Raw genomic sequence first — 27,291 nt, 5'->3', positions numbered from 1 at the left:
TTAAAAATTAATTCATACTGATACATGTCTGTTGTCCTAAGATGGCTTTTTTATCCTGCAATAGCAAAATGATTTGATAATTTTTGTCTTTTAAATGGTAGTAAGAAGTAATTAGAAGTTAAATACAGAATCAGATCTGCCTTATGCATGGTAAGTCTAGTGCTTCATGATCAAATGTGTGCTGCACTGGGGAATAGCTTTGATAAAAAAGTGGTGCTGGAGCTTTCTTCCACATCCGAAAGAGGTCTGGTTTTGCTAATCTATTTCTCCAAATTGGCCAAAACCCAGATTTCTCTCAAGCTCTTTAAGTAAAGTATATTTATGTTGCTAGCAGTCTGTTACATTCAAGCTTTTTAAGATTTTTTCTTTTTTTTTTTCACATTTCATTGCATTCTGCAGTTGGATGATGGCCCCAATTGTACATTGCCACTGAACTGTAGCAACTTGTTTCTGATGTTGATATGTTGGAATACAGTGTGATATTTGAGTACCAGTATTATGCTCTAGTGAACATGATGAAATCACAAATTACATACTTCATAATATATCTCATTGAAATGAATATTTTTTTCCACCCTTAATATAAGTAAAGAAATGTATGCATCATAAAGATAATTTTTCTGTCAACTGTAATGAGAAACTCTTGATCCTTCACTTTTTTTGTATAGTTTACAAATTTTTGTTGCTTTGGGAAGGGAAGATTCAGTGGGTGTATCTGACAATAAGGAGGAGAAAGACTAAAGTAAAAGTTCTTAAAAATCTAGCAATATGTTGACCAGATTTCTCAACTTCACAAAACTACTTGATTGCTTTTTACTGTAGCAGTATGAGGAACTTACCTTTTCTTGTGACTGTAGAGAAAGACTGTATGAAAAAATATAACAAATGGAATACTCAAAAAAGTTAAAGTTATTTTCATCTATAAATTTTATTTATTAATATTTTTAAATATCTTATATTCAGCATTGCTGAATTATTATTGACTTAATTTGGAATTATGGTGCTACTTATAGTTTGTACACTAGGATTGTAGATGTATGAAGTGAAGTACCTAAAATGGTTGGATACTTTTGCAAATGTTGGTGTTGCTCATTCTTGATGTTTTTCATTAAGGTATTTAATGTGCATAACTTTTCTCTGAACCTGCTGTCTTAAAATGAAAAATTTTGTTCCATATGCAAAACAAAAAGTGCTTTGTAGATGAGTGGTTGTAGAGGCATATTATTTTTTGTCATATATGAAAATGCTAAGAATTTAACTTAAAAGTTTCTAATTCTGAGGTGCCATATAATATATATGTAGCTGCAAATATCTGGCGTGATTTTTGTTAAAATTCAGTAGAAAAGATGGTCTATTGCACTCCTGTTACAAATTACATAATTAGTAACTAAGGTGCTTAATTCAGTACTTCAGCTTGGGAAATGTCTTGACCCTTAGTAGTGTAATGTGTAGTTGCCTTTAAAACTGAGATTTAATTGTTGGAAGGAGAAACTCAAAGTATTTAGATTTTCTGGCAAAAACCTAGAGCACACACGTGTTCTGTAGGACTGAACAGCCTTCTGCTGGAAAGCTGTTTGGAGACACATCAAGAAGTACTTGCAAGTGCCAGATGCATGGCAGTGGGATTCCTCTTGGCTTTCACAGGAGTGGCAGACCAACCTTTGACAGTAACAGCCCGGTACTGACTGTTGCTAACAAAACTTGGTTTGCTCCTGTTACAATGTCTGTCCATCAGTTTTAGCAGCTCTTGCTGTCCAGAGGTGTGGATTGATCATTTGCTCATGGCTCATACCTTCTGTCATAGGCTTCCTCCTGCTAGGAAGGTAGGTTTCATCATTTGGCCGGATGCAGTCTGCTAGTCTTTCAATAAAAACTCAGAAGGAAAATATTTAACATCCAATTTGTGGAAATGATTTAACTTAATACAGAATGTAAGATGTCTTGTTGAACATGTTTTCAAAAAGAAACTTAGCTTAGAATTTTGAGTTTAAGCTTAAGTACTGAAGAGGTTGTGAGAGAAGATTTCCCTGGTTATGTTGCTTCCTTAAAAAGGGAGCCCTTTTCACCCGTAGGAAAGGCTGACACAAAAAGACGCAATTCTGAAGAGTTTGTGTCTCAGTAGTTAATGCATATTGTGAAACAGTACAAGATACCTGTCTTGCTTTTTACACAAGGCCAACAGTGGATTTGAATAAAGTTGAGCATAAAAATACCAGGTAGTATAATTATGGCACTGTTCTTTGTTCATTTGTCCAAAATTATTCCCTCTCCTTCCCTTCAGTTGTCTTTCAACATTAACAGTTGGCTTTAGCTATACATTTTGGCATTTAATGTAATATGAACAGCACTGTATTTTGGTGTCATTGTTTCCTGACTGCCTTCCATTCATTAAGTATTTCTGTTGTCTTCAGTTCTCATCTAAAAATCCCACTGAATTCCTATCTTTTGCCTCTGAAAAAATAATGTACTCCATTTTGAAACTGTATTTTCCTTACTTTTTAAGAAGAATATCAGCTGTTGTGTGGCTGAGCATTGTTCAGTGTTTGTGGGGTTTTATTGTTAATTTTTGTCTGAATCACACCACCTCTTAGAGAAGTAGCTGGCTGATCGTTTTTGTGACTTTTCTTATACAGAATTTGGATACGTTATGCTGGATACAGTATCCAGCACATGGATTATGGTGTGATTCTTCAGGATTATTGCCATCCATTTAAGCAGCAGCTACGGAATAAGAATGTATCAAGGCAGCCTGTTACTATTCTGAGGCTTAGAGGTGAAGAAAGAGGGAAGAGTGGCTCCTTTCACTGCTTCCTTTCTATGTTAAGCTGTAGTACTTCCCCCATGCTGACTATAAATAGGGCATGAACTTCTGCCAAATGGGGAGCTGTGGCTGCAGTGTATCCTGGAATGTTTGGACTTTCTCAGTCTTAATCTTTATAGAGTTCTTAAAACTTTTCATTGCTATTATGTGTACGTAAGTCAGTATCACTACTAGAGCCTATATGGTCAGAGGTCACAGATTTCAGTATGTATCTTCAATTTTAGAAAATCCAAATAGTTCTTCTGAAGTTGGTAAAAGTGAAATAGCTCAGGTGTTTCCTTTGGTGTTTTAGACTTTTTGGTCCAAGTAATAACATTATCCAAAACCTTATATCCTTGTTGTGTTGTACTCTTCTTTACCTTAGTTTTACAATTCAAAAGGCCAATTTTAAGGGCTTTGTAATGTAAATGATAGCTTCAACTGTGTGTGTTCCCAAACCCAAGATTTTCCAACCGATTAAATGTTCTCCCAGATGAGGAATTATGACAATTTTGAAAAAGCAGTCTTTGAGGAATGTCTGCTTCTCTGCTTCACTCTTCAAGATCATAAAGCTTTTATTTCCCCACTCCCCCCCCCATCCACCCCTCCTCCTTATCTTTATAAGTGATGGAAGAACTGTATGACTTTATTTTTAGGCAGAAATCTCCGCCTCATTTTGCAAGTTCACCTAGCCTCCCAGCCATCCTACTCTACAGCTGTCACAACAAACTTTTTTCCAGTGCTATTAAACGTATCAGACATCACTCTGCAGCATGTTAGTTTGTTACCCTGGGGCTTTTCAGTCTATTCTCATGTCATCAAAACCACTGTGTGATTTCAAGATTTCTTCCAGTCCCTGAAGGAAAATCAAATGGTGGTTAGGAAACTGATAGATACTGTGCAGATATAGCGGATTTCTAGCAATTAAGTGGTTAATAGCCTCTATGTATTGTTTTCATTCCTCATTTCCCATAACCATGACTTCTGTGAACTCTCTGTATCCTTTTGTCTGTATTTTCAACTGGGATTTTGGGAAAACTTGGCCACACTGGAGAAGAAGCAGTGCTCTAGCTTTGTTTATCCTATTTTTATGCCCTCTGCTCCTCTTTCTGTCATCTGATTGTTATCTGTAGACAGTAATCAATCAGACAGTAATCAGTCTCTCATCTGAGAGATTCTTCTTACTCTTACTCTTTTCCATCTGTAACATTTAGGTAATTTATATTGTAATGTTTTTAATGGTAGAAATGCCAATTAGCCTGATTAAAGTTTGGATGTGCTTTTCTTTTATATCAGGGCACCATTAAATATGAAAATCCCGATGAGCTTGCACTTTAGCATCAAAGACAGCAACTAGGTACAGACAAGTTGGCCATACAATAAGTAGAACTATCCTTAAAGTAACTACTAATAAATGTATCTTCTGACACCCTCTGCACTGCCTGCATTGTAATGTGCTGTACATTTCATTCTTTCATACTAATTTGAGATGGAAAATACTTATTTTCTGCCTTGACTTTATCTTTTCCTTCTACATACCTAGAACCTTTCTCCCTTGATTTTTTTAAAAGCCTTTCAGCTTGTGTCTCTGGTCTCCTTTCATATTCCAAATCACACATCTAGTTTGAAAGACATCTTTTGAGCTGTAGTCCAAAGTGCCATTTTAAGCAGGGTCAGCTGCAGCAGGTTATCCAGGCCCATGTCTAGACAGGTTTGGAATATGTCCCTGTAAGGACACTTCACAACCTCTCTGGGCAACCTCTTCTAATGTTTGACTACCCTCACTTAACAAAACAAAAAAAAATAAAACAGTGCATTCTTGTGTTCGGGTGGAATTTCATGTATTTCAGTTTGTTTCCATTGACTCTTGTTCTGTTGGTGGGCACCACTGGAAAAAGAGCCTGGCTCTGTCTTCTTTGTTCCCTCCCATCAGGTATTTCTATCCAGTGATGAATCAATCCTTCTCTCTCCTGGAGAAGAAAATAATATTTTCTCCAGACTGAACAGCTAAAGCTCTCTCAGCCTCTCCTAATAGGGATATTGAATACTCCAGTCCCTCAATCATCTTTGTGGTCCTTTGTTGCACCTTCCAGCATGTCCACATCTCTCTCATACTGGGAAGCCCAGGAAAGAAGAAATAACCCAAGTATGGCTTCTCTAATGCTGACTAGAGGGGAAAGATAACATCCCTGCACCTGCTGGCAACACTCCTGATGTGCAGCCCATCAGGTGTTTGGTCTTTGCCAACATGAGCTTTTGCTGACTCATTCTCTGCCAAGTCCTTTCCAGCTGGCTATGCCCAGCCTGTAGTAGTGCATGGAGGTTAGTCTTCCCCAGATGCAGGACTTGTTGAACTTCATGGGTTCCTGCCTGCTTCCTCACACAACCATTGAGGACACAGCCACTCTTCCCAGCCTTCCCATCATCGGAGGCCAAACTCTGTCCAAGCATCCAGATTATTAATGGAACTTCATAAGAGTTCTGGACCAGGTATGGACTTTTAGGCATCACCACTAGCTACCATCTGCCAACTAGATGTCACTTAGAATCCTCTGAGCTTGGTTGTTAATTTGATTTTTGAATTCACCTCACTGTCTGCTCATCCAGCCTGTACGTCATCAGCTTCCCTGAGACCTTTATGGAGACTGACAACTGCCGTGCTAATGTAAAAGGGAAACAAATCCACTGCTCTGTCCTCATCTACCAAGCCAGCAATTTTGTCCTAGATGGGGATCATGTTGATTATGCAATTTCCCCTTTGTAAATCCATGCTATTCTGAGTCACCTTCTTGTCCTTCATATGTGTGGAAGTAATTTTCAGGATTTTTCTCCTGTCCACTTGCCAGAGCTTGGTGTGAGGCTGACTGGTCCATAGTTCGTATTGTAGTTCATTTTATTTCTTGTCCTCAAAGATAGGAGTGATGTGACAAGAGTGGCCACACAATGACATCAGCTCTCAACATTTGTGGGTGCAACCCATGAGGCCCCATGGATATGTACAGTTTGTTTAAGTGCTACCGAACTTGGTCTTCCTCACTCCAGACTTTCCCTTTTAAATGTTCTGCTAGGATTTTGCAGGGAAAAACCTCTTTCTGTGAACTATATTCAGAGCATTCCTTCTGTATGGACCCAGGTGCTACTATGGCTGGATGCCCTCTTTCTGCTTCATGAACAATGAAACACATTGAACAATTTTGACTGTCCTGTTATTTTTTACTAATTTGGCTGGCATGGTGAGGTTCATTTGCTGAGTCTTAGCTAGTTAGATGTAGAAAAATAAGTAATCTCCTTTGCTAGCTGATTCACTAGAGTGATAAATTTGCAGAGACTGGGAAAACAGATGTTTGATTCTTTCTCTGGACTAGCAGTGGAATGATTCCTGTATTGCAGTCTGAGTATTATGTTATTTTACCAGCATGGAAATATTTCAGATAGCTGCTTTTGAACAGATTATTCTGGAGTGTTCAAGGAAAGCATAGTAAATTACATTCCTTTTTTTTGTTCTTGACCAGGGTTTGAATTCAGTTATGTTCCTCTTACAATGCATTGGAGGCAGTGAAATGCTGTGCAACACAGAAGTATGTTACATCCACAAAAGTTGTGGAAACATGTCTGTTCTCAGTGTTTAGTGGGAAATTCCTGGAAGAAGTCTGTCTCTTAAATGCAGGCCCTCTGGGGCAGCCTTTGGAGTGAGGATGCTGCTGGTTTTGAATGAGGCTAGGAAGAACAAAGAAAGCATTTCTTAGTTAAGGGAAATGTGATAACTGCAGTTGCATATGTCCATTGAAAAAAATGCATGAAGTTGGTAGCTGGGGGCTCTTTGAGGTGGCCTGTGCTATTTAGAAAATCCCTCTGTGTCTTCTGTGTAACAGCTAAGTGTACCTGCTTTTTCTGGTAGATTTTGCAAACCCTTAAACAAACAAACCTCCAAACATAAAGTTTTTGGAACTAAGTCTACAGAATTATTGTCTGTAGACTTAGTTTCAAAAACTTAATCCCCTTAAGCACTTACCCATTTTCTTGCGGGCTTCTTTGTGCATGATGAACTTTGCAAAATCAGAGAGCAGGCATGGTCATCCTGAGAAAATGACTGATGTCTCTAGAAGAGGATGTCTAAGAGTATGTAATTAACTGGTTAAGGGAAAGTACATGAAGAAAGTGCAGAGCATAGCAAGAAAAACACACCAATACTCTCTGTGTAGTATAACCACAAATAAACAGTAACTCAGACTATAAAAGGCATTTTGCAGTTCTCAGGCAGTATCCTGAGATAACCCAAGTCCCAAGTCTTCTGCTCCTGGTTGCGTAAGACCTTTGCCCTCTCTCAGAGAAATCTCTGTGATAGATTTATTGTTCACAGATTAAATCAATGATTTTTTTGTTGTTTAGCAAAAATGATGCTTCACTGTGAAGAACTTATTACTTCCGTGATCTCAAGCTTAGGGGACATTTGAACAGTTAAGGAGAATTACCTTAGTGTTCCTCTATTGCTAAAGCTATTGTTTAAATTGCTGTCTGTGAAAAGACCCATAAAGGTCTACGGAAGGCTGTCAGTTTGTGTTGGTTATCATATGAGCTAAGCCTGGTGATTCCAAAATGATTGCATGAGTGGGTTTTTTGGGGTATTTGGATGGTTTAGTTTATTTGTTTGTTTCATAATTCTGGTGTTTTATGGATCCTAGAAATGTGGTTAGTACTTTAACTCCTTCTCTGTCTTATTTCTGTATTGCACAGCCAGTGTTTCACATGGCATCTTATGGGTGCATGCATGGTGGACTATCCCCCCTTTTTGGGAGCTGATCAGGAGCTCTCATAAATGTCATGGGTTGCCCCTTCCCACAGACAGCACAGGGAGACAGGACGTGGGGGTTTCGTTCAGTTCATCACTGAGATTTTCTGCTGCTCAGGGAGATGAGTCCTTCCCCTGTGAGGCTGTGGGGTCCCTCCCATGGGAGACAGTTCTCTGTGATCTTCTCTGGCGTGGGTCCAATCTCTTAAGCAGCAGCCAAACCACACCTGCTGCCCTGTGAGTCCCTCCCACGGGCACACAGTCCTCCCAAAACTGCTGCAGTGTGGGTCTCTCTTTCTATGGGGTGCAGTCCTGCAAGGGCAGGCTGCTCCAGCCTGAAGCAGGGGCCTGCACTCTCCACTGGGTCTTCCACTGGATCACAGCCTCCTCCAGACATCCACCTGCTCCAGCATGAGCACCTCCCCACGGTCTGTGGGTGGATCTCTGCATCCCTCATGGATCCCTGTGGGCTGTGGGTGGATCTCTGCATCCCTCATGGATCCCTGTGGGCTGTGGGTGGATCTCTGCATCCCTCATGGATTCCCGTGGGCTGTGGGTGGATCTCTGCATCCCTCATGGATCCCTGTGGGCTGTGGGTGGATCTCTGCATCCCTCATGGATCCCTGTGGGCTGTGGGTGGATCTCTGCATCCCTCATGGATCCCTGTGGGCTGTGGGTAGATCTCTGCATCCCTCATGGATCCCTGTGGGCTGCAGGGCACAGCTGCTTCACCTTGGTTCTCACCATGGCCTGCAGAGCAATGTCAGCTCTGGTACCTGGGGCACCTGCTCCCCTCCTTCTCCACTGCCCTTGGTGCTGATATGTTTCCCTCACGTGTTCTCACCTCCTCTGACTAGGAGCAAAAAACCTGTGACTTTGTTTGGATTTTCTTCTTAAGTATGTCATCACAGCAGCGTTACCAACCTCTCTCACTGGCTGAGCTTTGGCCAGCAGCATGTCCATCTTCAGAGCCATCAACCATTGGCTCTGCTGGACATGGTGGGAAGCTTCCAGCAGCTTCTCACAGGAGACATCTTTGTGGCCCTCCTGGTGCGAAAAACCAGGCCATGCCAAAACAAAGCAGGTACAAAAACTCATGGGTTCAGATAAGAACAGCTTAGTAGATGAAAAGAAGTAAAATGTTATAATAATAATTAAAAAAAAAAAAAAGAAAAACAAAAACAAGAAAAACAAGTGATGCACAATCCAGTTGCTTACCACCTGCTGATCAATGCCCAGTTTTTCCCTGAGAAGTGATCAGGCCCTTCTAGTCAACTCCCCCAGTTTGTGTACTCAACTTGGTGTGGAATATCCGTTTGGTCAGTGTAGGTCAGTGCTGCCTCCCAGCTTTTTGTGCAGCTCCTCATTCACACAGCATGAGATGCTGGAAAGTTCTTCATTTAAGGTAAGCACTGCTTAGCAACAAACAAAACATCAGTGTGTTATCAATTTTATACTCATACTGAATCCAAACCAGAGCACTGTATCACTTACTAAGCAGAAAATTATCTCTATCCTAGCCAAAACCAGGACACTGGAGGCATTGGATCTAAATCTTAAATATTTTTAGTACAATAGAAAGTACTTTTCTGATTATGAAGATCGAGATCAGGAAGAACTTTTATTCATGAGTGGTATAAGAAAAGTTTTTGTCTAAAGATATTTGATTTGGCACTTTGAAAAGTCCTGCTCCTAAGAGAAAGGAGATGCAAACTCCTCCTACATGGGAGCAGCCCTGGATTTTGATTCATTGAATAATGTGTTTATTTAAAGAGATGCAGCATTCCAAGGATATTTCTAAAGACCACAGTGATTGTGTCCAGGGTCTAAGTATCTTTTTCATTTGCTTTCAATAACTCTGTCTTCAAGTTGGGCTTACTTTCTTGCTAGTTCTGATCAAAGCATTTTCATGATAAACTAATTTCTTTTCATTTCACTTCTGTCTGCCAATCCAAATAACTTAAAAGTATTGCTGATAGGTGTATGATATATTTAACTTCCTTTTTTTTTCTTTTTGCCTCTCCAACAGGCCATCTGTGTAAAAGAAGAAAGAGAAAAAATGAAGCTCTTATTCATAATATTTCTCATGAATTTATTACACCAGTATGCTGGGAAATCTTTGAGAAGAGATGGAAGTTCTCTGAAGTCATTTGAAGACATTAAAAATGAGATAGCTGGCTATACTAATATTACTAAGGCTATTATTGATCTTGCTGTTCATGGAAAGGCTCAGAACAGATCCTATGATAGATTAGCAGTTTTTGCTGACACCATAGGACCTAGACTCAGTGGTTCAAAAAACTTAGAGGCAGCCATCAAGTATATGTTCAGTGCCCTGCAGAAAGATGGGCTGGAAAATGTGCATCTAGAGCCTGTGAAGGTACCACACTGGGAAAGAGGAGAAGAGTTTGCAGTGATGCTGGAACCAAGGAATCACAGCATTGCTATTTTGGGACTTGGGAACAGCATTGCAACTCCTCCAGAAGGTAATTCTTCCTTTTGGAATTACATGTGACTTGCTTTTTAGTATAAACTGTATTGTACCCTAATAACTTCTCTCAGTAGTGAAACTGTGGTTTTCTTCTTGCTGTAATAGTCCTGCAAAACAAGGTGCTATTTTCCTGGGACTTTTCTATATGGCATGGTTGTGACTGGTGCAGTTTATATTAATACAGTTTGGTTGAACAGACTTGTAAAATTGGAGTTGATTCCTGAACTTTCCATTAAATTTATACCCTTTTTAAAACACTGTTGAACGTCATATGCAAAGATTCTGGTCCTCCATTGTGGTCAGTAGGAAAGTTGTTCTCCATGGGGTGCCAAGTTGACACATGAGATCTCCTTCTCTTCATGTGCACTAGTTTGCCAGGCTCAGCCCTTCACTCCAGTAAAAAACAAGACAGCAGGAAAAGGAGCTGAGCTTGGAGAATTCAAGCCCCTCACTAAATGTAGCAGTCAGTATATCTGTGCGTTGTTCCCTTTCCTGTCTCATGCTCAGCTTGGAACTTATTGTTCACATTGTTTACATGCTCATTTTGTCACTTACCTGCCACTGAACTGTGTGTTGCCTTTTAGATAATCATGTGTGATATGTTGCTCAGGAGCAAGAATAACCATTAGCTGTTCTTAACAAGATTCTGGTCTTTTAAACCCTGAAATATTAGATTGCCTACAAACAAAATTATTTATAAGATTCTCTATTTGTACTTAGTGATGTGAGGCTTTGAGGATTGTTATTTAAAGGCCAGATGAGAACCTTCTTCTGTGACTGCTCTCCATAAAAAAAAAATATACTAAATTCTAGATCACTTCAAAAGCATTTGTATTCCTTTATGAGAAAATAAATTCAGTTTAGGAAATAAAAGGTAATGTGATACTCATAATTCTTTTATGAATTGTAAATTTTTGTGATAGGGGGCTTTCTGTTGGAAATGGAACTACATATAAAACTGTTATGTTTAGAAAAAATATATAGCTCATCAAAATGCAACAAATAAAACTGGATAATTTAAACTAAGCCTGGAATAAATTATACTTGGTTTCAAAATTGCTGCTGTGAATTTTATCTGAGATAGTTCTGTCATATTGAGGTAAACACATGCCTAAAATGCAAAGCAACTAAAACCATTACTATCTGTTTGTCCCATTATATGTGCAAGGTTTAGTACTTTGATAGGAGAAAATTTAGAGCAAATTTTAAGCCTACAACTTATTTTGTATTCTTTCCAGTCCTTATTCTAAGCTTCCTAAAAAGTAAGCTAAAATTAAAAGTTCTTTTTTGGTGTTAAGCAAGTGTTGCTGAACCTGAAAAGAGAACATGCAATTTAATTTTGGCAAACATCTTTACATCCTGAAAAGTCTGGTTTTTACTTCTCTTTCTTACTTGTGTAGTTATTTCCACTTGCCTGGTTTTACTCCTAGGTTTGCTCCTTTTTTCAGTGATGTTCTGAATTTACATGTTAAAAATACTCAGGCAAATTATGTCCTTCTTTTTCATCTGTAAAGATCCTATATCTTGAAAGATGTGATTGTATTATGCAGTGCTGGTTCAAAACCCTCACATTATTCTTTCCCACAATTTCACTTTCCTCCAAGATCTGCCATGTTTCTGAAGAGATATATGTGTTGGTACTAGAAAATTTTATGGCAGTGAGATCTCTCACAAAAGAGTGGATCATTTCTCAGAATTAGTGGAATTATTTTGATTAAATTACTTACCATCTGATTCTCCTACCATTTGTGCCTGTCCTGATTTCTGCTGGTCTCCTCTCACTCTGTGCAAACTGTGCCAGGTTTTTGTGCTTGGAAGGTTGTGTGGGGTAGCTGGTCCCTGGTGAGCACTTGGCTCTTGTTCTTCTGATCACAGGACCATCCTCCTGGCTGACAGAAATGCCTCGTAAGAGCTGCTCATCATCAGCCTCTGCAGGCAAGAGAATTGGAAAGGCATGCTGTTGAGAAAAGTGCCTGTCCTAAAGCTCTCACTCATACCAAGCATGGAATAAAAAAAATATGTAGTTACATTATTAAAACCACTGCCTTATCACTTCTGAGGATTGTCACAGTGCCTTATTCTTAAGAAAAAGGGATAGGAGGCTGCCCTAAATGGCATCAGAAATAGTTGAACAATTTCCCTCATTGAGGGATTATCAGCAGTTCTGATACATCTTGTTCTAGCCATGAAGTTGTGGGGGTATGACTCTTCCTGTACTCAAAATAATGCAATTCAATATGAGATGCCTGATGCCAATTATCCTGTTGTTGAAGCACTGTTGTTACATGGGATCAAACTAGAGACCTATGCTGCTGTGCTGAGCTTTGGCAGAGGGATTTTTTAAAGGCTCGTCCGTCCTTCAGATGTTGGCTCTCTGATGATTCTTTGTGGACTGTGCAGATGATTCCTGAAGTTGTTTGCTGTTAGTTTGATAGTTAATACATATTTTAAGTCAGTGTTCCTGTCAGAATATATTTCAGACCCCTCAGTTTACAAACCACTGTCTTGATACAGCCCAAACAGATCCCTTCTTTAACACTACTGATGCCTTTTAGAGACAGAGTTGGGGTTCTTTTCTTTTAAGGTCTAGGGATGGGGTTAAGATGAGAAGGGCTTACTCCCCCATCCCGGCAGGACGTACAGGAGACCATTTCTTGCTTTTTCATCTTTTCATTTATGTCCTGTATTCCTCTCTTCCCATGATTTGGCCCCAGGCCTGTGACCTGAGAAGCTAAGAAAATAGGAGACATTGGCAGAAGCTTAAGACTTAGTGCTGGACTTGGTGGCCTTTGGTTCTCTCAGAGCCCCTCCTGAAGCTCAACACCCCAAGCAAGTGCTCTGGAGGGCTCTTCATTAACATGGCAATAGCCTAACAGCAATTAGAAACCAGGTGTCCTGGGGTGACTTTATGATGCTTGTATCCCCAACTGTCTGTTCTGTTTGTGCTGGATATTGAGTTCTGCACCTTTAAGACTGGTTCTGAGAGGGAAGAAGTGCACAGTTTGTTTTCAGAAACTGCACTCACTCCTCTGCATTCCTGCTCCTGGACTGTGTTGTCTGCAGCACGGATAAACAGTGAGAGAGAGCTCTCCATTGCTCTTTACTTAAGTGAGTTTTTTTTGCTAGCTGAGGCAGAGAAGTTCCCTGGACTGTGGTTTTTCTTTTTCTTGGAACTATTCAAACCTGCTCTGGACTGAAAACCCAGAAAAACACTGGGAGCTGACGCCTGTGGCCCACCATGGCCCAGGACACAGCATTCTCCAGCACAGGAGGGACTGATAAGAGACTGAGCAAGCCAAGTTACAACCCATGACAAGGATTTTCTGAATTTGCCATCTCTTCAGAACAGCAATAAATTTTATTGTTTAATATTATTCATTTTTTATGCTTGTGAATACTTTGCTTGTTAAATAAACACTTTTTTCCACTTTTCTCCAAGGAAATCTTTTCCTAAACCAGCTGGAGGAGGGGCCACTTGAATTTGCTGTCTAGAAGGACCCCATTTGGAGGTTTCCTCCCAAATTTTCCCTAAACCAGGACACCTAGCTTTGGATGTTGGAAATTCGGGGTTTAATTTCCCTTCTGTCCATGGCAATTCAAACCAGTGTTTTCAAAGAGTGACCCAATGGCTAGAACACATGCTGAGGTTGGTTACTTTCCATTTCAGCATACACCATGCGAGTGTAGAGAAAATCCGCAACCCTTCAGGGCAGGAACAGGAAGCCCTAAATAGCAGCAGTATTTTTAGCTATGAAGTCCAAGCCAGTCCATTGACTGCAGGATACCAGGAGCGTCTCTTCCTGCAAGTCTTCTACCTCATGCCTGTGGCATTGAAGCCCTATTGGGATGTGCACAGAGCTTTTCTCATTTATTTGACTTTATGAGATTTGCCCACTTTGGCTCAGATACGGAACAGTTGGATGATACGCAGGAGGCTTTTCAGTACCTTGTGATCTTGTGGATAAAATTCTACTTTCTTCTTCATGACTGGGAAATATGCCAACATATCAAGTTCCTGGATTCCATCTGATTTACACAGCAAAAAAGCAGAGCACAGAAAAGGTTAGATTTTTGTATTGAAGAGGAAAAACCTCCAACATTCTCCTTCTCCAAGTGTATTCCAAGATATGAAGATGTTGGGTCAAAGAGAATGTTTTCACGTCCTTTGATCTCTTTAGAAGAAGGGAGTAACTTCACTGCCCACTTTAGTGACAGGGAGAGAAGAAACACGAAGCAGAGTGACCTGGATTTCCAGAAATCAGCAGGGTCTGAAAATAGTCATCACCTTGAAGAAATGGATTCCTAGGTAGCAAACAGGATTGAATGATAGAACATTTTTGGGAGCTGGAAAACTGGAGATTTATCATATTTAGTCAATGTCCTTGTCTCACTTCCAGTGTTTCAACACTGGCAAAACAGAGATTTATATGTATAGAGAGAGAGACTATGTTGATTTCTGGTGGTAGTGATTATATCCCACAAATATAATTGTTGCTTTGAGAATCCTGTAATTGAAGGAAAGTGGTAGTTTAGCAGATGTTTGACCATAAAGTATCAAAGAGTTCATTCTTTTGCATGTGTTTTAAAATGCACTTTTTTTACCCTGATGGGTGACAGTGCCCTTTAATTTTAAATAAATACTGACAAGCAGAACCAACTTCACGGCAGCCTGCCCTGAAATGTCTCCTTAAAAATAAGAAACACTCTGTTTTTTTATGTACTGTTGGTTGCAGCAAAATTGAAATAATATAAATATGAAGATGATGCACTGGCAGACTTTTTCCTAGTTTTTGTGTTCAAATCATGGTCTTCTCTTTGTTTAACTGTCAACATTTGGTCCAGCTGCGCTCTTACAGAACGTGATAGGAGCTTTGCAATTAGATAACATGGAAGTATTTCCAGCCTCTTCCATATAAAATGGGGATAATGCATGTTGTCTTGAAGTTCTTGGTGTGGGTTGTTGCTGTCTGTCCACCACTTTATTAAACCAGGAATGTTGCTGAAAGAAGTGGTCTGGCTCCAGTCCTGGTTGATGCATTTTGTCCCCAGTGTTGACCATCTTTTATATCTCAATGGTGAAGTGGATTAGGGAATTCAGCTAGATAAACAAAAGGCCAACAAAAAAGTTATTTTTAATGTATCAGAGGATTTACCCTTAAGTTGCCAGTATCTTAGACGACCACTGATCTCCTGGAAGAAAAGTGATGCTTCTGGAGGGACTTGGGTACCACTTTGATGAGGGGTTCAGTGCTGAGAACAGGGGTTGGAGAGATTCGTAGGCATGAGAGCCCAGTGCACAGCAAAGCCCTCCTGTCATCACAGGATTGCTCTTCTTTCATGTGTGAGGAGCTATTGATAGACATCTTGAGACCATGAGCCTCAGTACTGTGTACCTGGATTGTTTATTATTACTTAGAGTAGCACTGCTTATGGTATGGTAGTTATACTACTGTTTTTTGTGGAACATAAAAAAGGTAACATCTGTGAAGGACTTTAGATACTGCGGTGTTCAGTGGCCCAGCATCTGGGCTAAAGTTAGTGCAGTAGCACTTCAAAGATTTAGAGAGTAGAAGTATCTGCATGGTTTTGAGGTGGATATGCTGTCTGGGGAGAGCATGAGGTCCAGTTGCTACTTCAACCAATGTTCAGGTGAACTGTGTGGATTGCCAGTGGTAAAGAGATGAATTTTCTGGTCTTGGCATTTTGCAGTGTCGCTGAGTTGAGGGTGGTTACCTCAAGGATGTTAAGGCCAGGTTGAAGCTACTGAAGGCAGGATCTGAATATGATTTTCTGTATGTGTGGGATATGGAGATATAGCTGGATGGCAACGTTACCTTCATCCCAAGGGACAGCCAGTGGTGACTGGCACCTTTGACTCACTAAGGAGAGAATGATTATCCTCAGCATTTCCTGCCTTGAGCACCTGTGTTCTCAGAAACTTATTTTCTGGATCTTGGTTTTGGGTGTCTGATTGTCCCTACACATTGCGTAGCAAGCCTGTGCTTTGTCCAGGGCTGTTCCTGGGAGAACCTAACCTGTTGCCCCACTTTTTGTCATCCAAGGCTTTGTGCTGGGGGTTGGAGAAAACCCATTTTCTCCTAGGATTTGTGCTGCCCAGTAAGCTACATGTCATTTAAACCAAACTGTTCAAAAGAGATCCAGTACTTGCTGGAAATATTAAGTCATATTTGTCAAAAACATAACTGTTATACACTGCCTGTGTTTTCTGTATCATGTGTATTTTTCTCTGTGTTCTTGAGGAATGATACAATATGTTTAGTCTCTGTGCAAAGCATCAGAACTGAATAGTCTCATATCCTTTTTTATAACTGTCCTATGCAATTTTATTTTCATGAAGTAATACTCTTTGCTGTTCCACAGAGCAGGAAGGTCATATTTTCTAGAAGTATTGTTCATATTTTACAAAATCCTTCTTCCTGATAAAACTTTCTTCTTCATTTCAAAGTTCCCTCAAAATATTTAGCATTTTATTAATATTTTAATTCTTATATTAGTATGTATTTTTATGTATGAACAGAGCAAATGTGTTTCTAGGTGTTAGAAGATTTCAGATTTTCAGTACATATTAATCATTTTTGAATGAGAAAAAAAAGGGAGTGACAATATTAATCTTTCATTTGCTTCAGCCTGACACAAAGCCTTAATTTGCTGAGGTCATTAGAGACAAAGAATTTGGGTCTGTTTTTCTAAAAATCTTGAAGTTACTAGCTGTCTATAGCTTTCTTAAAAAGATTTTTAGAGTTGGTGTTTGTTCATGTATGCAGTCATGCCCAGAAGAATTACACTCCTTGCTTCCCTTGACGAACAGTCACCAAGACATGTGTCCTTCCAGTGCCTGCTGCACCATCCAAATGGAGCACTGAGGAGAGAGAATATAAAATAGAGATTGCAGTAATATCAACCTACTGAGACCACGACTTCTCTAGTGGAAAATGAAATTTTGCAGATACCTGGCTTTATTTCCAGTTGCATGGTTTCATACCCAAAATTATCCTGTTGCTGGGATATTCCTTAGCTAGGTGGCTGAACCTGCCATTAATTACAAGCAGCTGGAGTCTGCTAGTATGGTCACCTGCCTGCCAACAGCAGTGAGTAATATGTGAAGGTGATTCCTTGGTTTTCCTCTCTAAAGCATTGCCAGGTTAAGGTAATAATCTGAATACTTAAAATTTTGATGCCTCTCACACTAGCTTATTTTTGTAGCTAAAACTCACTTTTGTTGTAGCACTAAATGTCTGTTAAACTCTTAGTGGTACATTCTAATGAAATCAAACTTCTGTGGAATGGTTTCTTTAAGGTTTTGAAGTGTAGTTTCATCTTAAGAAAGCCATGAGCCTGGGCACACTGATGCTGGGAGACATTACCTTCCTATTTTTTTGTTTGTTTGTTTATTGTGGTTTTAAATACAAGTCTTTGAAATCTTCTAAACAATTCTTATTTCACATACAAAAAAAATCAACAACCAACCAACAGGAAAAGGACTTTTTCAAGGAGAATAATTTTATTCTTAAAAACATGACAGTTTCACTTTATTCTGACAAATCCTTGCTAGAGGATTTGTTATTAGTTTCAGTTTCCATTGATGTATTTTGTGACTATTAAGTGAAATGTCCAACACAAAAATTTTGGAATCCATTACTTCTTCTATATTTAGAAGCAAAATCCTTAGCAAAGTACTTTAGAAGTAAAGTACTGCATGTTGTTAAGCAGTCTTTACTTATCTCTGTAACCAGTCAACAAAATTGAATTTCCAGCACTGTGGTAATTTTAATGAATTACTTCTCAAATGCTGTGAAATACAGTTCCTCAATTAATGTCCTTAAAAGTTAGAAGGATTCTCTGGCTTATCTATAACATGCTTTGTTTTTTCAAGTAAGATAATACAGCAATTTAAAACTATTTCAACTATTCAAAACAAAGATCTGGGTGGGATCTAACTTACCATGTGTGAATAGTCCTGCACAGGAACCTGCCTGTGTTTTCTGTATCATGAACTGGAAAATGTGGATTCCTGGAAAAACTCCCAGAAAGAAATCCAATAGAACTGTTATATTCTCCTGACTTAAATATGAAGATGATATTATTATTTTTATTAAGCACATTGCAAAATTTGTTGACACTACAGAGTTTTAATTTAATTTAATTTATGGATTAAAAAATTTTACAGGAGTTACAGTCTAAAAATATGGGCTTCCAGCTGTCTTATGTTAAGCTAAGTTGTTTAGCAACGTATCAAAACATTTCCACAAAATGATTACTGTATTTTTTAATTAATCCCATAGGTAGTTTTTGCAAATGGTTTTGTACTATAAATGATTACAATAAGGCATTAAACCATATGTAGTGAGCAAAATTCCCCCCATGTATTATTCTTACCCTTCAAGTTACATTTTAATACTACTGATAGGATGCCTTACAGAGGTGTGTGTACTTGATCAGGGTTCTATTTAGTATTGATTCCTGAGGAAGCATTTCACATAGTCTTCCTTTCTCAGGAAAAAAGCTAATGCTGATTTCCTGAGTTCTGCACAGTCCATGCTTTTCTGTCTGTTAGAAGTGGCCAAAGGAGAGGTATAGGAAAGCATTGCTAAAACCACTGTAATGCTTTCTTTCAGGAATTACAGCAGAAGTCATAGTTGTAGCCTCATTTGATGAACTGCACAAACGAGCTCAGGAGGCCAAGGGGAAGATTGTCGTCTACAATGAACCTTTCATCAGTTATGGTGAAACTGTGCACTACAGGTTACAGGGAGCAGTGGAAGCTGCTAAAGTTGGAGCAGTGGCATCCCTCATTAGGTCTATTGCTTCTTTTTCTATTCACAGGTAAGCGTTTTTCTCTTTTCTTCCTTCAATTCACATTTCAATGTTAGCTGACATGAGATTTCTGGGCAGGAATTTTTGTTCTCCATGACTTAAACAATGCCAGTTATGAGTGGGTGTTTGGTTTTGAAACTATTGGCTTCACAATAGCTCTTTTCCCCTGTGCTTTGTCATTCTTTCAGAATGTTTTCTTTTTTTTTTTTTTTTGTTCTTGATCCAAGTTTTGTATAATATTTGTTTTAAAGAACTTTCTACATGTTCAAGGCTGCCATAAATATTCTGAGAAGAACCAAAACCAAATGTCTCTGGTGACAACAGGCTATCAGTGAACTTTTGTGTGTTTGACTAGAATATACATGTACAGTTCTCAACATATTGTTAATTTTCCTAGCATAAGGCTGACTTGTACTAGATGAAGGATTAGTCTGCTTTGAACATAATTTAGAACACTTTAGCATCAGGGTTTGTAATTCTCACACTGCTTTTTAAGCAAGGTATGTGGAAATAAAGATTTTTTTTAAATGTAAATATATTTTAATTTCTTAGTACATTATTTGTTTATCACTGTAGTGTTATGTTACTGAAATGATATATTTTCGTTTTCTGGTTGGTAACAGAATTCCTTTTTTATCTGGGAGTTGTTTCTAACTCTGAAAGCCTACACTTAAAATGCTCTTTTTCGCTTATCTATTGTGAAAAAGACTAGTTGAGGCATAGAGAGGAAATGGAGAAGGGTTCAGCAGTATAGTGGAAGGCTGACAGATGCACACTGTCCTTTAACACAGTATTTCTAAAATCTTAAACTGTTATCAGTGACCTTAATGTCTGCAGTGATCTTTGTGTAGGAGCCTGCTGGCTGTGATGGGAGCTCTGGTCAGGCAGGCCCAGGCAGCAGAGCTGGACTGAGGACTGGATCAGGACAGACCCATCTTCCTGCCCAGCATCCTGTGCCTGAGCTGCAGCCTGAGCAGGACTGGCAGGGCATAAGTGATGCCAGGCACAAAGCTTGACTGCTTGAACTGTAGAGCTCTGTTAATAAAATCATCTACATAAGACAATATGAAAGCTATCCAGTTTATACGAGAGAGGTGCTATATTTTTTAACACTCTTTCTTTGGCAAGTGCATGTTTAGAGCAATAAAATTGTTTATTCCTCCCCCTAGTTGCCCGCCCAGTAACTCTTTACCCACAGAGTCATTGGCAGTAGCTAACCTGTCCCTGAATGTGTGCCACAACATAACCTGGACTTGTGTTCTGTTTAGGTAACACCATGGCTTCTTTTTGATCTCTGCTCCTAGGTTTTCTTTCTCAGAAGTCTGGGCTGGTAGGTGGAAAGCATTATAAAGCTTTGGGTCTTTCTTGAGGCTGGAACTGGGAAGTGATTTGGAGGCATTTGGAGGCATGCTTGAATCCACTTCTTTAGAGAGAACATGAGCGGTCACATGTCAGCAATATGAGAAGTGTGCAAGCTTCTCCATCTGTAATGTTTCAGAGAGTCAGAAAAGTCAGCGAAGCAGACTAACTGTATTGGAACACATGCAGAGAACAGTTCTGCTGCCTCTGTAGTTGCTTGGTAGCATTTTTATATGCTTGTCCTGGTTTCAGCTGGGATAGAGTTCATTTTCTTCTTAGCAGCTGGTACAGTGCTCTGGTTTGGATTCAGCATGAGAAAAACATTGATAACACACTGATGTTTTGGTTGTTGCTAAGCAGTGTTTACCCTAAGTCGAGGATTTCCAGTGTCTCATGCTCTGTGAATGAGGAGCTGCACAAGAAGCTGTGACAGATCACAGCTAGGACAACTGACCTACACTGACCAAAGGGATATTCCACACCACAGGATGTCATGTTCAAGTATAAAAATGTGGGGGGGAGGGAGGAGGAGAGCTTGGTCAGAAGGGACCAACCACGTCTTGGGAATAGGCTGGGTATCGGTCAGAGGGTGGTGAGCAATTGCATTATGCATCACTTGTTCTTCTTGGATTTACTTATTTGCTGTTGTTAGGGGTTTTTTTGTAATTAAAATCACATTTTTTATTATAATATTTCACTCTGATTTTTTCCATACTGTTTAACTGTTCTTAACAGTCCTCAACCCATGAATTTTTATATTTCTTTTTCTGAGTTTTCTTCCCATCACACTCAGGGAAATAATGAGCGAACAACTGCATGGTACTTAGTTGCCAGCTGGGGTTGAACCATGGAAATGCTTCACATTCCCCTAAAGAAATCAAAACTACCTGTTAAAAATGCTTTCTGAAATATGAAGAACTAGAATTCAGATACTATCCAAACTATTACTAGTGTATTTGTGTTCAGCAAATGTAATGTTTACAATGTAATTTCTAATACTTGGAATTTTCTAATAAAGCTCATAATAATTAGAACAGATAGTGGAATGTGTTTCAGAAACAGTTTTACAAAACAAAATATATGGTTTTGAAATGGCCTTAGCTGGTATAATCAAAGAATATTGTAATCTCTAATGTGTTGATTTTCTGAAACACAGATGATCTGTGTCCCGTCTGTAGTTACGGTGCTATGCAGAATTGTTCAGTTGAAAGTTACTGTATATTCTGTTTGCCACCGTATTTGTGGAAGTGCATTTAGTATGGAATGAAAAGCATAGAGGTGAGGAACAGACGTGGAGATTGAAGGAACTGGCATTACAGCTATTTGAAAACTGAATGGAAGTAGATGCCAAATGCATCTTTATTTAGAAGTATTGAATCCTTAATTGATACTGGGAGCAGAGGTGTCATTCCCAAAGTAATTTCAAATGTAGATGCTGCCACAAAGCATTTTTTTACAGTGTACTTTCTGTACTCTCTTCATTTACCTCCACTTAAGGTGTTTTTTTTTTGTATGGAATGTATTGGTTAATGTATTTTTTCCTATAATACAGAAGGTACTCAGGTCCAGTCTCTCCCTTTGATTACTCAGTGATGACTAGATCAATTTCTCTCATTTTTAACAAATAGGTATTGCTGTAGACAGGATGGATTTTCTTGTCTCCATGCATTCTCCTATGTTTTCTTCTAATCATCAGTGGAGTGTCTCCTTGTCTATCCTAGCAGTGTGGTGTGCTGGATGGACTATGTGCTGGATGTGGTGCTTCTTGCCTGTCTGTATCTGGGGCACTCTTTGTTCAAGTCACTTGCCATTTTAATTGACTGGTGGGAAATACTGCCTTGCTGCAGGGAGTATTGTGTTAGAAGGGTGAGAGATGAAAGGTAAAAAGCTAATAAAAAGTTTCTAAATGCTGTGAAAGTAAATCTTGCATTCTTGCAGTTTGTATGCTGCTGCATTGTTAACCAGAGCCTTTACTTCTTTAGTCTGTGTGTTTACATGTTCACTGGTAATACGAATAAGTGATAATGGGATTGTGGAGTTTTCCAAAATATCCTAGAAACATCTTAGAAGAAAGTATCCTCCTTCTCACACTGCACTATCCCAGTTTCAGGTAAATGAAAGGTGTAATTTCACAATTTTTCCTAAGCTATTATCAAGTTTGGTGGATGGGGTTTTTTGTTTAATTTCTTTATTTAAGGAGTTTTGTTTGTTTGTTTGTTTGTTTGTTTTTCAAAATTTTCAACCCCCTTCAACAGTTTGCTGGAACAATTGCAAATCAACTTTGTGGTGTGACTTCTAAGTGATCTTGCAATATGAGTAATATTGATAGGTTAAAACTAGGTCATGTCATTAACATCCTAGGCTTATTAGGGCTCATTATTAAAGATTACTTACAAGGAGGAATTGGTGAAATCACAACATGAGTTAAATCACTGTTCTTTTGCTGGTAACTTGTTCCAGAAATGTTACTTGTTCCAGAAATGGCAAGTGGCTGCTACATTGTCAAGTCAAAAGTATAAAGGGAATCTTTGACCCGGGGACAGTTTATTTTGCTTTAAGGTGTGGTAGTATAACTGTGGAGTAATGAAACACCCTGGACACTCAAGCATCCCAATTCTTAATAAGGGCAGGAAGAGATGAATGTCATTATACTCAGGAAAACTTATTGATGTGTTTGTACAAGGAGTCATGACACTCACTGGTGGCAGTATTTGCTGTTGAGATCCAAGGAATTTATTAATTCATTTTGAACAACACTGCCAAGTGAATAAGAAATAAAATTAGCAACCATGTCTTCCTTGACCTATGAAGAGATGACAGTAGTTACATGGTATTGCAATGTTATGTGGCTTTTGTGTCTCTTGGCATTGTCTGCCTCTTGTGTTAGATGATTGTCTTGGGTTTTTTATTTCTCTTCTATTTATTGATAGCATGCAAGAATGTTTTTTTTTTAATGTAGGAGAAGGTAACTATAATTAATAGGTAATTGGTATAAGGGACACTCTCCACTAGACCAAGTTGCCCAAAGCCACATCCAACCTGGCCTTGCACACTGCCAGGGATGGGGCATTCACAGCTTTTATGGGCAACCTGTTTCAGTGCCTCAGTACCATCACAGTGGAGGATTTGTTCCTAATATCTAAACCTATTCTCTTATTTTTTTTTTTGCAGAAAAGACTTGGTGAAATGCCAGTGTCCATAAAGGAGGCAGAGGAGTCCTGCAACTTTAATCTAATAAAGGGAGAGAGTCCACTAGACCATTCCCCCATGGGGTGTCTCTTGAGATTTTGGAGGACACAGCCTCCTTTTATCCTAAACTCCCAACCACCTGTTGCCCTCTTCCTTTCCACACTGATGAAGGTACAGCCTATCCAAACCACCCTACCACATATTCGCCCAAAAACATGTATCGTTATTTTCCCCTAAAGGTTGGAAGGATGTCTGGATTTTGCAGATCCATCAGAAGTTCAGACCATCTGGGCTCTGTAGTGGATTTGTGTGGGCTCATTTCTCCTATTACTCTAAAGTTTATTATCTGGGTTCTGTAACCAGCTTGGTGGGTTAATTTTCATAGAGAAATTAAGACCCATTTCTAAGACATTAACACCCATTTCTCCTAGAGATCGACACAGCCATTCTGGTTGCTCCTTTCAGACCTAGTAATTCCTGAAGATATTAACATCCTATTTCTGCTATCATTAGTGAAGACCCACATCCACTGAGTGTTTTGTGAAGACATCAGCACCCATTTTTTATACCAGTTTGAAGCCATTCCCCCTTGTCCTACCACTACAGACCCTTGTAAAAAGTCTCTCCATCTTTCTTGTAGGCTTCTTTTCCCAGTAACAATTTTCTGAAGCACTGGCAATTTTAGTGGTGAAATATTTAAACATGGGTTTTAGGAGTTAAGGGTAACAGAACTATTTTTAATGAACCTTCTCAAATAACATGTATTATTGTAATAATTCAATGATATCTATAATATTTGGCCTTCTGTAGAAATCTGGGTACTTTTTTTTTCTGCTTTAATAACTTAACTTTGCTGAGATTAATGATACATACCTTTACTGTAGTGTAAAACCAACTAATGGGTGTTCCCAGTTCATAGTGGATGTTTTTACAGTGAAAATACTCAGTTTACAAGGTGTGGTTGAAGTTGAGCAGTAATCTGGATGATCAGTCCCATGCTACAACAGGCAGTGTTACTGAAGAAATAGTGATGACAAAATTATTTTCTGCTACAATAGGCTTGCTTTTTCAAAGCAGTTGTTCTGTTCATTAAATAATCAAAGTGAAAGAAGATGAGAAAAGTGAAGTGTTTAGCTGTAAGGCTCCTGAAAGTATTTGACTGTAATGAACTAAGCTGTAAGTCTTTGGTTTTTTTTTTTTTATTATTTCCTAGCTGTAAATTTTTGAAACATTTTGTAAATAAAAAGGTTTCCTTAAGCTATTGCAGTATTTATTCTGCAGTGAATGTACTCTTATGAATCTAAAACTTTTAGTAAATCCTTCTGTTCTTCAAGAACCACAGATTAGATTCTAGTTAAGTTTTATAGCACTATGCATATTGTCTTGTGGCCCTTAGAGATATGAATTGGTGGTGTGCTGTGAGATTTGCTCTGCACTTAGAGGCTTTCCCTCCAGGATGTCTGTAAATTTTGTTGACTGACAATTTGTTAATTTTTACTTTGCTTCCTATGTTCCCTTCAGGCCAACATGCCAGACTGAATTCTGCAGTGCAGTCTTCGTGCTCACTTTTGGGCAAAGCCTAGGTGCCAATAAGATTAGTAAATCCTTCTGTGCTTCAAGAACCACAGATTAGATAATGTCATAACACTGTATCTTGTGATAATGACTCCTTTAAGTAGTCATTAGAAGAAATGTAGCCTATGTTTTAGGAGGTGATTGTATTATCCAATGGGTTCTTGCTATTTGCACAGCGATTAGGGAATCAAATTTCAGATAACTTCATAAATAGTGAGAAATCTGTAGATGTTTCTTCAATCCCAATCTCTCTTCAGTTTTTACCAAACTTTTTCCTCTTTTTGCTTTGAACTGCACAACTGGGCTTTGGTTTTTTGTTTCCAGTAGATGTGGCCTGATGTAACATCTGTGATCTCTGTGTAATTTCATACAACTGGCATATTTGTTTTCTTACAAAGTCACTAAAATGGTGATGAGACTAACAAGTGCTTTCTCTACCTCCTCCTAGTTTTGACTTCTCCTGTTCAGGAATATGTAATTGTGAAGAGTTTCATCCATTTAGTGTCTAGTCATACATGCAATCTCCTGTAACTTGGTAGAGGTAAGGGCTAGTAAAATCTCTTTTGATAGAATCTGTTAGCTGAAAAGATGCTCTGAGGATAACAGCTCAATTGAAATCCTGGCTGCCTCACCAATAACTTCCCAAGGCAAACCTTTAGCAATGTAGTATTCCACTGGCTTTTTTTTCTTCTGTTCTGGACTTTCATAACATTACTGAGTCATACATTAAGTTGGGGGCTGGATGGCCACCCATATCACAGTTAACAGTTTGAGTACCATAAGCACCCACTGATTAGGTTTGGTAGTATTCTGAGGTTACTAAGTTTCATTCCACCTTTGCATTACTGGTTCATGTATATAAAGATGTTCAGTGTATAAAACTTCCAAGTTTTGGCTTTCATGTCTATAAGGAGTTACAACTGTGCTTGTTGTGGGTTGAGCATCAGGAACTTCAGCCATTTCCCATGATTTCCTGTTTCTCCCTAATCAGCTCCATCTTTCTTGAGTGCTGCCAACCTTTTCTGAGTCTGTATGAGTTGTGGTGCCTATGAAAACCTGTTAGTAAGCTCAGAACACTCTGACATGATTATAATGTCTTGATCTATCATTTCAGGTTTGTTTTAATGTCCTTCCAATAGCTGGTTTTCTTGATTACAGCAACAAGGATGGCACTAGTCTGCGGTGACCATATCTGTGGAGGATTGAAGGGAAACCTGACAACACAAACGCAGATAAAGATTACAGAGAGGGATCCAACTAATACAGTGCCAGTGAATGTGTTTCTCACTATGTGTATTTATTTTCAGCTGCTGATAAGATCTGAGAAGTATGTGGGCTGTTATTTTGTTTCTCTGTAATTCTCCATGTTTCTTCTGTAAAACTGCAGTAACTGTGGACTTTATCTGGAGTGTTCATGTCCAGAACACATGCACATTTGGCCCTGGACAACTGGAAAAGATTAAATAGTTCCAGAATGTTTGTGCCAGAATGCTACAGAATTGGTGTTAGGGGTGCCCTAGCCTAATATTCTCTTTTTTCATTTAAAAAAAAAAAAAAAAATCCTCTGTTTCTTCACGTATTCTAGGATAACATTCAAGGTACACAACACCTCACTTTTTAAATTTTAGTCCAGACAATGCTGAAACAGTTTGTACAGAGGTCTATTATATAGATTCACCTGCCTATCCAATTTTATTTTTTTCATGTCTTTTTCCATTTTTTTCATGGTTTCCAGTTCCTATTTCCCACCAAGTATTGTTTCTACTTCCTGTATTACTCAAGATACTTTTCCTGAATTCTTAATTTGATGATGTTACTAATATTTATCTACATACTGCAAAACCATTTCAATGGTTATATATATATATATATATATATATATATGTATATATATATATATATGTCTTATTTAATAACATCTTGTATCTGCTCTAAATCCCCTGAAGTACTCTTTCACTCTTTTACTCTTTTCAGTATTTACTGCTGATTTCCAAAAGTGAACACAGATTTTCACAGGGACTTTGGCTGGATTTGTATGCATGTATACAACATAAATTCTTACTTTGATGTATAGCTTTTTTACTTATGTAAAGCAAACAAGCAAGAACCAAATACAGGTGCCAATTTTAAAATATATTTGATTGCTAGTCAACTGTTAACACAGTTAATCTCTCTGGTCAACACCCCAGGCATGCAGAGGATTTGGAAATGTTAATTCCTTATTTTGTTTTGCCTTGTTTGCTTAAACATATG

The 27,291-nt window shown here is 38.7% G+C and overlaps 1 protein-coding gene across 1 annotated transcript in view; it reads left to right on the top strand.

The window, feature by feature from the left end:
* Window positions 1-27,291, top strand: part of CPQ (carboxypeptidase Q) — a 144,446-nt gene that overhangs the window by 8,871 nt on the left and 108,284 nt on the right. Inside the window, exons 2-3 of the mRNA XM_077782816.1 lie at window positions 9,619-10,075; window positions 18,717-18,924. Coding sequence (XP_077638942.1) covers window positions 9,649-10,075; window positions 18,717-18,924 — 635 coding nt within the window. The 5' untranslated portion in view covers window positions 9,619-9,648. The remainder of the gene's footprint in view (window positions 1-9,618; window positions 10,076-18,716; window positions 18,925-27,291) is intronic.

This window comes from Lonchura striata, chromosome 1 (assembly GCF_046129695.1).
Source record: "Lonchura striata isolate bLonStr1 chromosome 1, bLonStr1.mat, whole genome shotgun sequence".
NCBI classification, from domain to species: domain Eukaryota; kingdom Metazoa; phylum Chordata; class Aves; order Passeriformes; family Estrildidae; genus Lonchura; species Lonchura striata.
The sequence above is the reverse complement of the archived record's forward strand: the minus strand, read 5'-3'. Positions and strand labels throughout refer to the sequence as shown.